Source organism: Macaca nemestrina, chromosome X, assembly GCF_043159975.1.
Source record: "Macaca nemestrina isolate mMacNem1 chromosome X, mMacNem.hap1, whole genome shotgun sequence".
NCBI lineage: Eukaryota > Metazoa > Chordata > Mammalia > Primates > Cercopithecidae > Macaca > Macaca nemestrina.
Window position 1 is genome coordinate 38,923,002 of NC_092145.1, and position 17,252 is coordinate 38,940,253.

At 36.0% G+C, this 17,252-nt stretch overlaps 1 protein-coding gene across 1 annotated transcript; it reads left to right on the top strand.

Moving 5' to 3' along the window:
- Positions 1–13,322: 13,322 nt before the first annotated feature.
- On the top strand, positions 13,323–14,681 carry LOC105468373 (kita-kyushu lung cancer antigen 1 homolog). The gene is made up of 2 exons (XM_011718478.3): positions 13,323–13,590; positions 14,360–14,681. The coding sequence occupies exons 1-2, from the start codon at positions 13,516–13,518 to the stop codon at positions 14,624–14,626; spliced, it is 342 nt and encodes a 113-aa protein (XP_011716780.1). The 5' UTR covers positions 13,323–13,515; the 3' UTR covers positions 14,627–14,681.
- The last annotated feature ends 2,571 nt before the right edge of the window (positions 14,682–17,252 follow it).

Below are 17,252 nucleotides of genomic sequence, written 5' to 3' on the forward strand. Positions count from 1 at the left end.
AATGTCCATCAGTGACAGATTGGATTAAGAAAATGTGGCACATATACACCATGGAATACTATGCAGCCATAAAAAAGGATGAGTTTGTGTCCTTTGTAGGGACATGGATGCAGCTGGAAACCATCATTCTTAGCAAACTATCACAAGAACAGAAAACCAAACACCGCATGTTCTCACTCATAGGTGGGAACTGAACAATAAGATCACTTGGACTCAGGGAGGGGAACATCACACACAGGGGCCTATCATGGGGAGGGGGGAGGGGGGAGGGATTGCATTGGGAGTTATACCTGATGTAAATGACGAGTTGATGGGTGTGGCACACCAATATGGCACAAGTATACATATGTAACAAACCTGCACATTAGGCACATGTACCCTGCAACTTAAAGTATAATAATAATAAATAAATTAAAAAAAAAGAAAATGTTAATAAAATAGACTACTAGTTATACTAATAAATAACGAAAGAATATTCAAATAAACATAATCAGAAGTGACAAGGAGGATATTACCACTAACACTACATAAATACAAACAACCATCAGAAAATATTAGGAACAGGTTTATGAAGATAAACAACAAAATCCAGGAGAAATGGAGAAATTCCTGGAAACATACTCCCTACCAAGACTAAAACAGGAATAATTTGAATCCCTGAACAGAATAATAATGAGCTCTGAAATTGAGGTAGTAATAAATAGCCTATCGACCAGAAAAATCTCAGGACCAGACATATTCACTGCTGAATTCTACCACATTTACATAAAAGAGCTAGTACCATTCCTACCGAAAATATTCCTAAAATTAAGGAGGAGAGACTCCTCTTTAATTCAGTTTAATTCATTCTATGAGGCCAGCATCATTCTGATAGTGAAACCTGGCAGAGATACAAAAAACCAGAAAACTTTAGGCTAATATTCTTGATAAACATTGAAGCAAAAATTCTCAACAAACTACTGGCAAACTGAATCCGCAGCACATCAAAAAGTTTATCAACCACGAACAAGTAGGCTTTATTTCTGAAATGCAAAGTTGGTTCAACATGTGCAAATCAATAAATGCGATTCATTACATAAATGGAAATAAAGACAAAAACACATGATTATGTTAATAGAGGCAGAAAGGACTTTTCATAAAATTCAACTTTCCTTCATGTTAAAATCTCTCAATAATCTAGACATTGAAGGAACATACCTAAAAATGATAAGAGCTATATATGAAAAACCCACAGCCATCATCATACTGAGTGGGCAAAGGCTGGAAGCACTCCCCTGAAAAACCATCACAAAACAAGGATACTCTCTCTTTCCACCTCTATTTGACCGAGTATTGGAATTCCTGGTCAGGGAAATAAGGCAAGAGAAAGAAACAGAGGGCACCCAAGTAGAAAGAGAAAACTATCCCTATTTGCAGACAACATGATCTTATATCTAAAAAATTCAATAGTGTCAGCCCAAAATCTCCTTAAGCTGATAAACAGCTTTGCCAAAGATTCAGGATACAAAATCAATGCCCAAACATCACTAGCATTTCTATACAGCAACAACAGTCAAGCTGAGAGACAAATAGGAACACACTCCCATTCATAATTGCCACGAAAAGAATAAAATACCTTTGAATACAGCTAACTATGGAGGTGAAATATCTCTACAAGTAGAACTACAAAACACTGCTCAACGAAATCAGACATGACACTAACAAATGGAAAAGGATTTCATGCTCATGGAGAGAAAGAATCAACATCATCAAAATGGCCATATTTCCCAAAGCAAATTATAGATTCAATGTTATTCCTATTGAACTACTATTGAGATTCTTCAAAGAACTAAAAGAAAACTATTTTAAAGTTCTTATGGAACAAAAAAAGTCCAAATAGCCAAGGCAGTTATAAGCAAATGAAACAAAGCTGGAGACATGATGCTACCAGACTTCATACTACAATACAGTGCTACATTAACTAAAACAGCATAGTACTGGCAATAAAAAGAGACACATAGACCAATAAAACAGAATAGAGACTCTAGAAATAAGGCTGCATGCTTACAACTATCTGATTTTGACAAATCTTACGGAAAAAAAAAGCAATGGGTAAGGATTTCCTATTCAATTTTATGGTGCTGGGATCACTGGCTAGTCATAAGCAGAATATTGAAACTGGAATCCTTCCTTATATCATATGCAAAAATCAACTCAAGATGGATTAAAGACTTAAATGTAATACCAAAAACTATAGACACGCTAAGAGACAACCTAGGCAAAACCATTCAGGACATAGGCATGGGCAAATATTTAACAATGGAGATGCCAAAAGCAATTTCAACAAAAGTAAAAAAAAAAAAAAAATTGACAAATGAGATCTAATTAGACTAAAGAGCTTCTGCATGGCAGAAGAAACTGTCAACAGAGTAAACAGACAACCTACAGAATGGGAGAACATTTCTGTAAACTGCATTCAACATAGGTCTAAAGTCTAGCATCTGTAAATAATTTTTTAAAATTTACAAGATAAAAACAAACAGCCCCATTACAAAGTGTGCAAAGTACTTGAACAGGAACTTTTCAAAACAAGACATACATGGGCCAGCAATTATAATTTAAAAAGAAAACATTAATGATTATTAGAAATACAAATCAAATCCATAGTGAGATAACATCTCACACCAGTCACAATGGCTATTACTAAAAAGCCAAAATATAACAGAGCTGGCAAGGTTGTGAGAAAAATAAATGCTTATACCATGTTGGTGAAAGTGTAAATTCATAAATAAACTTCCTACCCCTATCTCTTTCTCTACCTTCTATTTAAGACTAATAACTCTTAGATTTGCTCTTCTGAGGCTATTTTCTAGATCCTACAGGCATGCTTCATTTTTATTAAATTCTTTTATCTTTTTTCTTTCCTATGTATTTTCAAATACCCTGTCTTTAAGCTCACTAATTATTTCTTCTGCTTGAAAAATTCTGCTATTAAATAACTCCGACGCATTCTCCCATATGTCAATTGCAATTTTCGCCTCCAGAATTTCTGCCTGACACTTTTAAATTATTTTAATCTTTGTTAAATTTATCTGATGGAATTCTAAATTCCTTCTATGCGTTATCTTGAATTTCTTTGACTTTCCTCACCACAGTTATTTTGAATTCTCTCTCTGAAAGGTCACATAATCTCTGTTTCTCCAGGATTGGCCCTGGTGCTTTATTTAGTTCATTTCGTGCAGTCATATTTTTCTGCATTGTGTTGATGCTAGCAGATGTTCTTTAGTGTCCAGGTATTAAGGAGTTAGGTATTTACTGTAGTCTTCACTGTCTGGACTTATTTGTAGCCATCCTTCTTTGGAAGGGTTTCAAAGTATTTGAAAGAACTTAGATGTCGTGATTTAAGCTGTTTCTGCTTTGGGAGGAACCCCAGCTCCAGAAACACTGTGGCTCTTGCAGATTCATAGAGGAACTGTCTTGATGATCTTGGACAAGATCCAGAAGAATTCTCTGGATTACCAGGCAAAGATTCATTTTCTTTTCTCTTACTTTCTCCCAAACATACAGACTCTCTCACTCTTTGTTCAGAGCCATCTAAAACTGGGGGTAGAGTGACACATGCACTCTTGTGGCCACCACCACTATTGCTGTGCTGGGTCAGACCTGAAGCCAGCACAGCACTCGGCCTTATCCAAGGCCTGCTGTTGCCACTGACTTGCTACTGTCTGTGTTCACTCAAGGCCCTGTGGCTCTACAATAAGCAGGTGGAAAAGCCTGCCAGGCCTATATTCTACCGTTCAGGGCAGCGAGGTCCTCCAGCACTTGGGTGGGTCCACAAGTACCATCTTGGAGTCGGGGACTAGAGTGAAAAACCTTAGAAATCTACCTGGTATTCTATGGTACTGCAGCTGAGCTGACATTCAAAATACAAGACACAGTCTTTTCCACATTTCCCTCCTCTTTCCAAAGGCAAAGGAGTTTCACCCTGTAGCCACTGCCAACACTGGCCACAATGAATACTGTCAGGTTGCCGCCAATCTTTCCTTAAGGCCCAAGGGCTCTTCAGTCAGTCAGCTTGTGGTGAATGCTGCCTGGTTTCAGACTCAACTTTCAGGGCACTGGGCTCCCCTCTGGCACAGGGCAGGTCCAGAAATGGTGTCCAAGAGCCAAATCCTGAAATAAAGGACCCCAAGAGCTGGCATGGTGCTCTACCCGCTTGTGGCAGTGTTGGTACCTGAGGTGCAACATAAAGTCCCATTTACTTTTTCCTCTGCTTTTCTCAAGCAGAAGGACTCTCATCCAGCAGCCACCATAGTTGGGAATTTGCTGAGTCTAACCTGAGTTCAGATAGTCTGAGAGTCTCACTCAAAGCCCTCAAGGTAGCATCTCAATATTGTTGCTGTCTATCTAGGGCCCAACATCATAGTATCAAACACATTTGCCCTGAGGTATGAATAAAAATAATAATATTCTAAAACTAAAGAAAATACAGGATCTCTGTAAACCTATCAAAGATCTACAGCAACCATGCAATTTTTCTATTTAAAAAATCACAAAATAGATGAGAGTAAGATAACAGAATAGAAGGCTTCATTCATTATCCCCCACACAAGAACACAAATTTAACAAATAATTACACAAAAAACACCATCATAAGAACTGAAAAATTAGGTGAGTACTCACAGTATCTGGTTTTAACTTCATATCAATAAAAGAGGCACTGAAGAGGTAGGAAAAACAGTCTTGAATTATCACACCACCCCTTCCACATCCCCCAGCAGTGGCTGTATGGTGCAAAGAGTGTTTCTGTGTGCCAGGAAAAGAAAAACTGCAGAAATTGAACTCAGCACTCCCCTGTTATAGCAGAAAACAAAACCAGAAGAAAATTAGCTAATGCTCATCTATGGAGTGAACATTTAAACCAGCCATAGCCAGAGAGGTATAGCCAATCCCAGAAGCCCAGCTGTGGTGGCTATTATGTGACAGTCCTTCAGGACTTTGCTCTAGGCAAAAGTTTATTGAGCACAGAAAACAGAAGTAACATATGTCTTCTTCTGAGAAATTCCTATTCAATCCTCTGCTCATTTTTATTGTATTATTGGTTTTATTCCTATAAAGTTGTTTGAGCTCCTTATATGTTTTGGTTGCTAACCAAACATTGTCAGATAGATAGTTCAGAAATATTTTCTTCCATTCTGTGGGTTGGCTCTTCACTTGTTGATTGTTTCCTTTGCTGTACACAAGCTGTTTAGCTTGATGTGATCCCATTTGTTCATGTCTACTTCTGTTTTGTGAACTAAATAGGCATATGGAAAGGTGCTCAGCATCATTGATCATCAGAGAAATGTAAATCAAAACTACAATAAAATATCATCTCACCTCAGTTAAAATGGTTTATATCCAAAGATAGGCAATAACAAATTCTGGCAAGAATGTGGAGAAAAGAGAAACATTGTACACTGTTAGATGGAATGGAAATTAGTACAACCACTTTTGACTTTCTTCACAAAAATGAAAAGAGAGCTAGTATATACTCCAACAATTCCAGTGCTGGGTATATACTCAAAAGAAGTCAGTATATAAAAGAGATGTCTGCATTCCCATGTTTGTTGCAAATAGTCAGGATTTGGAAGCGACCTAAGTGTTTTTCAGCAGTTGAATTGATAAAGAAAATGTGGTACAGATATGCAATGGAGTACTATTTAGCCTTAAAAAGGAATGAGATTCTGTCATTTGCAACAACATGGATGGAACTGGAGATCATCATGTTTAAGCAAAATAAGCGAGGCAGAGAAAGACAAACATTGCATATTGTCACTTATTTGTGGGAAAAGTCAAAACAATTGAATTTATGAACATAGAGTGTAGGAGGAAGGTTACCAAAGGCTGGGAATGGAAGCAAGGAAGGTGGTGGTAGAAAACTGAGGATGGTTAATAGGTACAAAAAAATAGAATGAATAAAAGAGGCCTCGTATTTAGTAGCAAAACAGCGTAACTACCAACAATAATTTAATTATAATTTTTAAAAAATAAATAATAAATAGATGACTAAAAGACTATAATTGGATTGCTGGTAATACAAAAGATAAATGCTTGGAAAGATGGATACCTCATCTTCCATGATGCAATTAGTATACCTTGCATGGCTATATCAAAACATCTCACCTATCCCATAAATATATATACCTGCTATGTACCCACAAAAATTTAAAATAAAAGAATGTTTTACAAAAAGGACAAGGCAAGAGTGTCAGCTCTCACTACTGGTTCTGAACATTGTATGGGAAGTCCTAGATTGCACAATAAGAAAAGAAAAAAAAAGTCTACACATTGGATAGGAAGAAATAAACTGTCTTTATTCACAGAGGACATGTTCATCTATGTAGAATATCTCAAACAACTCCCAAAATAAACCCTTCTAGAACTAATAAGAAGCTACAGTCAGGTTGCAGGATATAAAGTTAATATATGAAAGTCAACTGCTTTCTATATACCAGCATTGAGCAAGTGAAATTTGAAATTTAAAAAATTATATTAGGAATATATAACTACAAACTATATCACACATAAATTATTATATTACACATAAATTATATTACATTAGGAATAAAAAGTAAAACAGGTGTAAATTTAAAAAAAAATACCAGATGTATATGCAAAGTTAATTATAAACCTCGAATGAAACAAATAAACCTAAATAGATATTTTATGTTCATATATAGAAGGAGTCAATATTGTCAAAATGTCAGTTCTTCTCAGATTGATAGATTCAGAGAAATACCAACAAAAATCTCAGAACATTAATTTGTGGACATCAATAAATTGCAAGCTCAGCTCGCTGCAACCTCTGCCTCCCAGGTTCAAGCAATTCTCCTACCTCAGCCATCCGAGTAGCTGGGAATACAGGAGAGAGCACCACCACGCCCAGCTAATTTTTGTACTTTTAGTAGAGATGGGGTTTCACCATGTTGGCCAGAATGATCTCGATTTCTTGACCTCATGATCCGCCCACCTCGGCCTCCCAAAGTGCTGGGATTACAGGCATGAGCCACCGCACCCGGTCAAAAACCTGATTTTGAAATGAGACAAAAACCTTAACTGACACCTCACCAAAGAAATATACAGATGGCAAATAAGCATACAAAAATATTCCCAGAATCAGATTTCACATGAGAAATCCAAATTAAAGCAAGAATGAGATATCACTATACATCTATTAGGGTTGCCAAACTCCAGAGCACTGACACCAAATGTCGGCAAGAATGTGGAAGCAACAAGAACTGTCACTTAGTGCTGGTGGAAAGCAAAACGTTATAGTCACTTTGGAAGACAGTTGTTTCATACAAAACTAAATCTACCTTTACCATATAATGTCATATTTCTTGATGTTTACTCAAAAGAGTTAAAAACTTATGTCCACACACAAACCTGCACATGTATGGTTATAGCAGCTTTTTTCATAATTGCCAATATTTGGAAGCAAGCAAGAGTCTTTGAGTAGGCTAATAGATAAACTCTTGTATATACAGATACCAGAATATTTTGCAAGACTAAAAAGAAATGAGCTATGAATCCATGTAAAGTCATGAAGGACACTTAACTGCATATTACTAAGTAAAAGGAGCCATTCAGAAAATGCTACACATTGTACAATTCCAAATATATAACATTCTGGAAAAGGCAAAACTATGGATACAGTAATACGATCGGTGATTTATAGGAGTTGAGGTCAGGTAGATATAAATAGGTGGAGTACAACAGGATTTTTAGTGAATCTACTTTGTACAATACTATAATGGTGGATACATATAAATTTGCCAAACCCATAGAATGTAAAACACTCAAGTGAATCCTAATGTATATTATGGATTCTGTGTCACAAAGAGTTGTTAATTTAGGTTCATCAGTTGTGACAAATTTACCATTCTGGTCATGAGATGTTCAAAATTTGGGAGTCAATGCATCTGTGAGGGCTGAAGGCATATGGCAAATATCTGTACTTTCTGCTCATTTTTTTCTGTGAGTCTGAAGCTTCTCTAAAATTGTATATTTTTAAATGATAGCAAACTGAAGGGAACAGAATATTTAAAAAATTATACACCATGACCAAGTAGGATTTACTCCTGGAAAGAAAGGATAGTTCAATGTATAAAAATCAATCAGCATAATACATCACATTAACAGAATAAAAAGGAAATAAGCACATGATCATCTCAATTGATGCAGAAAAATATTTGACAAAATTCAACAGTCTCCAAGATAAAAACACTCAACAAACTAAAAATTGAAATTTCTCAATGGTAAAAGGCTGAAAACTTTTCTTCTAAGTCATGGAACAGGGCAATGATGCCCTCTTTTGCCACTTCTACTTAACATGATACTAAAAGTCCTAACAAGAGCAATTAAAAAGGAAACAAAAAGTCTCCAAATAGAAAAGGAAGAAGTAAAATGATCTTTGTTTGCAAATAACATAGTCTTATATTTAGTAAGCCCTAAACAGTACCCACACACACACATACACACACACAACTCACATTCACAATTAGAACTAATAAGAAGATTCAGCAAAGTTGTAAGGTGTAAAATCCACACTCAAAAATCACTTTCACTTCTGTCCACTAACAATGAAATCTGAAAAGAAAATTCAGAAAACAAGTCCATTTTCAATATTCTCAAAAAGAGTAAAACACAGAAATGCACTTAACGAAGGAGGCAAAATACTTGTACACTAAAAATGACAAAATGCTGCTGAAATAATTTAAAGAAGATACAAATAAATTAAAATATATAGTGTAATATTGGAGTGAAAGACTTAATAATCTCAAAATGTCAATATTACCCAAAGGGATCTACAGAGTCAATGCAAATACTATGGAAACATCCCAAAGATGTTTTTTTGCAGAAATATCAAAATCCATCCTAAATTTTATTTGGAAGCACAAGAGAAATCAAGTTGCCAAAACTATCTTGAGAAATAAGAATAAAGGTAGAAGACTCACATTTGCTGATTTCAAAACTTACTAAAAACTATGGTACTCAAAACAATTTGCTACTAACATAAAGACACACATGAAGTAATGGAACAGAACAGAGATCACAGAAATAAACCCTTGAGTACATGGTCAATTGATTTTCATCAAGGGTGCCCAGACTATTCAATGATGAATAATTAGTCTTTTCCATAAATGGTGCTGGGAAATCTGGATCTCCACATGCTAAAGAATAAAGCTGGACCCTTTACACTATATACAAAAATTAACTCAAAAGGGATCAAGAAACTAAAATTAAGGGGTAAGATTATAATACTCTTAGGGGAAACATTTAAGAAAAGCTTCATCCTGGATATGATAAAAAAATTACAGGTAACAAAAGAAAAGATAGGTAAAGTGGACTTCATTTAAATTAAAAGCTTTTGTGCATTAAGGGACACTATTAAAAGAGTGAAAAAGCAACACATAGGAACAAAGAAAATTTTGCAAGTCATATATCTAATAAGAGATTGGTATCCAGAATATATAAAGAACTTCTACAACTTAACAACAGAAAACAAACTAACAAATTAAAAACCGGGCAGAGGATTTGAGTAGAGGTTTCTTCAAAGAAGATATAAGCACATGACATGACACTCAACATCACTAATCATAAATGCAAATCAAAGTCACAATGAAAGATCTTTCATAAACATTAGGATGGCTACTATATAAACAAAAGCAAGAAAAAAGAGAATAACATGTGTTGAGGAAGATATAGAGATATTGGAAACCCTGTGTACTGTTTGTGGAAATATAAAATGGTATAGCTGCTGTGGAAAGCACTATGAAGTTCCTGAAAAAACTAAAAATAGAATAACTGTATTATCCAGCAATTCCAATTCTGGGTATATACCCAAAGAAATTAAAAGCAGGGTCTTGAAGATATATTTGTACATCCATGTTCAAAGCAGCATTATTTATAATACTAAAACATGAAAACAATACAAGAGTTTATCAACAGAAGAATGGATAAGCCAAACATGGTATACACATACAGTGGAATATTATTCAGCCTTCGCTTCGTGAAAGAAAGAAAATTGTGACACATGCTACAACATGGATAAAACTTGAGTACATTATGCTCATTGAAATAAGCCATTCAGAACAGGAGAAATACTGCATAATTCAACTTGTATGCGGTATCTAATGTAGTCAAATTAATAAAGACAGAAAATAGAATGGTGGTTGTCAAGAAGCAGGGAAAGAGGAAAATAGGAAGTTAATGTTTCATAAATATAGAGTTTCAGTTGGGGAAGATGAAAAAGCTCTGGCAATGGATGTTGTGATGGTTGCACAACTATGTGAATGTACCTATTACCACAAAACTGTACACTTAAAATTGATTAAAATGTTAAATTCTATTTTACATATATATTTTAGAATTAAAATAAAATGAAAAAATCAATGATTAGCAACAGTACTCTAATGTGTTTGATGAGAATATTTTCCAAGATTTCTGAAGTTTTCACTTAAATACCAGTAGGATCAAAATTCACAATCCTATTGTTAGAGATAAGGTTAATGGGCTTCCCTCAATTTTATTCAATGAAACTGGAAATTTAGATGTCAAGAAGCCCACAATCACATACTAATAGAAGTGTTATTGCCCAGCCATTAAATATTAAAATCTTTCAAGGCTCCATTCAAACTTCTCTTCATTTGTGCTCCCTACACTGACATGAAGAAATTTCTATTTTATCTAGAGTTTCAATTATCATTTTCATGCAGATGGCTCACAGATTTATGTCTTCACTTGTCTCCATGGGAACATTTATTTCGTGCCTCAAAGTCACCTCAAACTTGATATGTCCAAGACTAAATTAATGATCAGCAACTCCACACTTGGTCATTTTCTATCCATCCCATTGAATAAGCCATAAAGCCAGGTACTTCACTCCCCTTTAGATCTCATATCCTATTATGAGCTCCCACACCACTATGTACTCCTTGCTATCATTTATCTCAGTACTTTCACATGCATTTCTGTATTTGATTAATATCTGTCTCTTACACCAGAGTGCACACTCCTGGTGGACAAAGACTTGACTTTTGTTCCTAATCAGATTCTTAAAATACAACACGGTGTCTAGTATCTAAGTGTTTAATAAATATTAATTGAATCAATAAAATGTTAAGCTTTGTACTCATAACTAGGAAATGGTGTGATATAAAAAAATTAAAAATATAATTCCTCCCTTTCCCATCTATATGAAGATGAGGGTTGTTTACCTAGCAGAGTTACTGGGTTGCAGTTAGACGCTCACCTTGAGATTACGGTGACTATTGTTTTTAAATTCTGGGTCTTAGGTTAGTGTCATAGTGAATCCAGAAAAGTTTCCTTGTCCCCATCACAGGGTGTGTGATGGAGGTGTGGCTAGCTTCTTCAGTGTATCGCTGCACAAAACCCCTAGGCGAACCAGGCAGAAGAACAGGTTGTGGGGCTCGACTTCATGGCAGCCTCTAGGGGTGAATGTTTACAGCTCCTGAGACTGCAGAGAGCATGTGTTACCATATGCTCTTTAGTTTTGTTGTCTATACATGGCTTGTGTTAAACAGCTCAATTAGACCTTCTGCCTTATTGCAAGGACAGAGAGTTTCCTGTATCCAGAGTTCTCGCCTTAGTGTACCTGAAAAATTGGATCATGCATGGGCTTGGAGAATGAATGCAAGGTTTTATTGAGTGGAAGTAGTTTTTGGCAGATGGTGGAGCCATAAGGGAGATGGAGTGAAAAGGTGGTTTTCCCCTGAAGTTGGGCCACTCAGCGGCTGGGGTCCCCTCCAACCACTTTGAACAAACTCTGCATTGTTCCACCAGTCAATGGCCTGCCAGCTTGCCCGTGCCTATCAGTGTGCTCTCACCCCTTGACGTCCTCTCAATGTCCAGCCTCTTGTGTGTTCTGCTGGTATATTCCTCTGGACATCCAGCCACTTGTGTCTGTGCCTGCTAGGGGCTCCAGTTTTTTATAGGCACAGCATGGGGACATGGCAGGCCAGGGTTATCTTCAGAAGTGCAACATTTGGGCAGGAAAACAGAAATGCCTGTTCTCACCTAGGTCTGTGGGCACAGGTCCAGGGTGGGGAGCTCTAGCCAGGGACCATGCCCTTCCCTTCCAGCACTTCTCTGTCTCACTCCTGTATCTATAGCCTACATTTAACTGAATTTCTTGAACATTTCTAACTTGTCTAGAGCAATGATTCCTGTATGTGTTACAAATCCAACTACACGGTTCAATTCTTTGGTTGGAGAATATTAAACACCTGATGCTCACAAATCAGGGTGGAGGTGGAGAGCATGTGAATTAGGATGGGAATGGGGGAGTTTATCTCAGAGCTCAAACTCCATGGATTCAAGTCCTGATTTGCTAAATAGTTTCAAATGAGTTTAACACCTGCATCTGTTTTCACATTTGCAAAATTAGACACAGTAGTAAAAACACCTTGGCTCTGGAGAACCAAACACCACATGTGCTCACTTATAAGTGTGACCTGAATGATGAGAACACATGGACACATGGCAGGGGGTAACAAAACACACTGTGGCCTGTGGGGGACAGGGGTGGGATGATGGAAAGGGAGAGCATCAGGAAGCACAGCTTAATGGGTGCTGGGCTTAATATCTGGGTGATGGGTTGATCTGTGCAGGAAACAACAATGGCACATGTTTACCTAAGTAACAAACCTGCACATCCTGCACATGTATCCCAGAACTTAAAATAAAAGTTGATTAAAAAAAATAAAAACTAAAATAAAAATAAATATCATGGTATAAACGTGAAATTAAAAAGAAAAAAGATACCTTTAGTGCAAATTTGTTGAGGCTTACATGTGAAAATGTCCCCAAAATTATTTCTTAAACTGTATTAATGACACAAATGTATGTAATGATTCCAATGTGACTAGGGCTGGAGTAAATTCTAAAATAGCAATGTGAGTGTGGAGTAGGTAGTTTCCGGCAAAGATAACTTGTGGGTAGCTACTTTTTACAATGCGTTTCTGTCTTGTTTTTGAAGTGAATAAAGGAATGGTTGTAGCTAAGACATATATATATATATATATATATATATATATATATATATATATATATATATATATTTAAAATGGGAGCAGTCTTAAAATATTCTATTTAACCAATCCATTTGGAGGCTATACTTCTACCACGTTTCAGCTTCCCAGAAATCCCACACTTCCTCACTGTCTTTCACTCTCTTCTCTAAGGACCTGACGTTAACCAGGTGGACGGTTACTAAGTGCCGCCTGGTTTCCTGCAGGGCCGGTTTTTACGTCATCTTATTGTGGCGCAGAACCTCCGCGTGCGTGCCTAACTGTGAGGTCTCGCGTCCTCAGCAGTATATAAAGCGGGACAACACAGAGCATCCCAGTTGCACCAGGCAGTGCAAGACACATAGTATCCTGGCCTGAAGTATCCCAAATCAGGCTGACTAGGGGGCCTACTACCAGCTGAGGGGGTCCGCCCCGAGAAGGGAGAAGAGGCCGAAGAGGAACCATGAACATCTATTTACTCCTAGCGAGCAGCATTCTGTGTGCCTTGATGATTGTCTTCTGGAAATACCGCTTTCAGGTAACGGTGAATATGAGGGAGATTTGAATTAGATGAAGCTAGATAAGTATGTGGACTGGGGAGTGTGTATATGTAAGAGAGTAAAATACAGTAAAATGAGAGGTAAGGGGAGATCATCTCATTTCTCTTTTTCGCTCGAAGGAGCCCCAGACTTTTACCCCCTCACTTCCGCAATTCCTGTATTCTGACCAGTGATTCGACAGTTGTGGTCTCTTCTAAAAAGCCCCAAGTCCCTAAGTAATGTGGTCAGCTTTTCACTCATTGGAGAGGAAAGTGCAGTTGTCAGTGCCCATTCCCCACCACCATCTCCCACTTTAAGAATCTTACCTTCTCTCTTTCTTCTCTTGCATTTCCTCCCCAATGTGTCTGTTTGCTGATCTCGCCATCTTTATTTTAAGGGTGCTTTCCGGGCATTCACAAATAATTCGAGTGTAAATGTGAATTTTCTGGTGTTAAAGTCACAAGTGAAGTGCTTTTAGATAAGAGTCAAAGACAGGGTTCATATGTTTACCTACTAGGCTGCTCAGGAGATGTAAGGAAAGGATATGGAACTTCGGCACTAACGGCTACTTTCATAAATTTTTTTTCTCAGTCTGGTTTTGGAAGAATGTATGTTTGAGTTAATGTAGTAATTCAATACATTTTTAATCTCTACATATTAGCGGAAATCAGTTTATTTTGGTAACCAAGATTAAACAAGTTGTTTTTTGGTAGTTTGGAAATTGCTTAATTCGATAAACTACATATGTATAATTCCCTTCCTTTACAGAGAAACACTGGTGAAATGTCATCAATTTCTACTGCTTTTGCACTACTAAGACGCTCTTCTACTGGGTTAATTAACAGCAATACAGACAACAATCTTTCATTCAACAACCTCTCTCGGGATATTTTAAATAATTTCCCACACTCGATAGACATGCAGAAGCGACTATTGGTAAACCTCAAGAGGGTGGAATACAAAATGGCTGAACTGGAATATATTCTAGTTAGCCACGGTTTCAGAGGTGCATCAGGTCACCGGAAATCCACCTAAAAGCGTACAGGATGTAATGCCAGTGGTGCAAATCATTAAAGACACTTTGAGTAGATTCATTTGATTGTGTGTGTATACTAAATGAATTATTTTTTAAGAGGGAGGGGATACCAAGTCAGATAAAATAAAATCCAGATACTTATCGAGTTTCTTACTTATACTTTAGATAATTGATTACATGTTGCTAAAATATATTTACTGGGGAAGGAATGTAAGCACAATAGAAAAAGAAAAACCGTTCAAAAGTTTTTTAAAAATAAATAAGCTACATTAAACAATATAGTTGAGATATAGTGATTTTTATTTCAATCAACTGTGAAAACTAGTTTTCACTAATGGTTTACAATAGAATACTATAAATTGTCTCCATAAATTACTTTGCATTAAAGTAAGTGGGATTTGATGAACTGTTTTCCCTTATGTAGAATGCTGTTTCTTGCCACTGTTGAATCAGGCTAATAATAATAATAACTATTATGGAACACCCTACAATATGCCAAGCACTATGTTAAGATTTGTGCTTTACACATTTGTGAAGATAGTGACAAAAACTTTTAACTGTTCTTTGTGGTCAGCTTTTGAAAAAGATTTCTTACCCTTCACACTTTTCCCAATTAGATATTCTTTCATTTAAAATCAGCCGGGTGCAGTGGCTCATTTCTGTAATCCCAGCACTTTGGGAGGCCGCAGCGGGCAGGTTGTGAGGTCAGGAGATCAAGACCATCCTGGCTAACACGGTGAAACCCCGTCTCTACTAAAAATACAAAAAATTAGCTGGGCATGGTGGCACGGGCCTGTAGTCCCAGCTCCTTGGGAGGCTGAAGCAAAAGAATCATTTGAACCTGGGAGGCCGAGGTTGCAGTGAGCTGAGATTGCACCACTGCACTCCAGCCTGAGCGACAGAGCGAGACTCTCTCTCAAAAATAAATAAATAAAAATAAATAAAATGAAGTTTAAACAATAAAATAAAATGCCCAAATCTTCCCTGAATTGCAAAAGTCACATGTGGAAAATTGGACTCCTTAAATAGTACCAAAATGTAGTAGTAGAATGCATGTAATATAATGTGGATTAAAATTAAGGAAAAGTATTTCTAACCTCTAATTAGCCATCTGTTTTCAAATATTGTTTTATAAAATCTTGTATCTAAGGAATTAACAATCTGTTGAAGTTTACTAATAGCATTTGACCTGCCTTCAAGGGAAACCCTCAGAATGTCAAACACTTTCAACTTATATGTATGTACATAACTTATTGAGGTGGTTCAATTAGAGGCCTACCTATTTACCTACTTTCCTGTCCCCTCCCCTCTAAATAAATTACCCATATAAATTAAAGAAATGCCTTAATTTCTTACTCCTTTCATGTTCAATTACGACTAAGAGAAAACAATTTAAAATATTTAAGAAAAATGATTCCTGCTATTGTCACTCATTTGCCAAGCACGAAATGTCAGCAGTAGTGTATGTGGTCCTTAAACTTCTTTAGGTCACAGGTTTCTTTGATATTCTGATGAAAACTATGGACTCTCTCCCTAGAAAAATGCATGTAGAAGTACACACAGAAAATATTCCATATAATTTCTGTTTTATATGTTCCCTGAAGCCTATGAACCTTAAGAATTGATGAAAAATTCTTTATATATGTAGGCAGTGTTTATCATCATAGGCTGTGATGCTTAAACCAGTTGTCAACAATATAGAATAAATATGTAAAGCTCTTAGTAATATATTTAATTATCCTTTGTAAGGAAACTAGGACATAGGACTTCTAATTTCACTTTTCTCATTCTTGACAAGTTTGACAAGTTTATCTTCTAATAGTATATAAGTAAGTTGTCACCTGTAAGTAATAACTTACTCATATAAGACAAAAATCACTCTAGCATCTGGGTATCACAGTCATAAAATGCTAGATTTGATTAAAGCCATTTTCTCATTAATATTTCGGTCCATATGCTATTTGAAATTAAACATGTATTTCAGAGGGTATAATGAACAACTCTTAATTTTGTGAAACACAATAGAAATTAAATGGGTGCTAGTTTTGTCCCAAATGACCCAAGGAAGTAAGATTGTATATGGGAAAGGAAGTACTCAATATTTCATTTTCTAGATTTCTTACTGGCCATAGAATCCTTACTTTTCTCTTATGTCACTCTTTATAAAGAACATTAACTATAAGTTTCACACACAGAAAACATGAACTGTAACAAACGCTTGAAGTTTTTAAACATATTTGGATAAAAATATTAAACTACAGTCCTCTTATAGTATACATAGTCCATTTTTGCATATATTTATGACATTTCTAATTAAGTGAGGCCTTCAGTTTTAATGCTTTTTTTAAAAAAGTATTGATTTATATTCCCCACAGACTTGTGGAAAAGAAATATTTTATATTAAGAAAATACAAGTAAATAATATTTTAAAACTTGTATAATGGAAAATGTAAATATTTCAAAGCAATTAGCCCCAAAAAGCCTTCAATGTATTAGAAAAGCATTATAATCTTTACAAAAATATAATTATGATATAGAGACAGTTATGTATGTATGTGTGTGTTTTTCAGATAGATAATCTGAAAAGAAATATAATCACATGGCTAAGCATTAAGAAATTCACAT

Coding starts and splice junctions, on each gene's coding strand:
- LOC105468373 (XM_011718478.3), top strand. CDS start 13,516: ATGAACATCTATTTACTCCTAGCGAGCAGCATTCTGTGTGCCTTGATG. Junction 13,591..14,359: donor TCTGGAAATACCGCTTTCAG/GTAACGGTGAAT, acceptor CTTCCTTTACAG/AGAAACACTGGTGAAATGTC.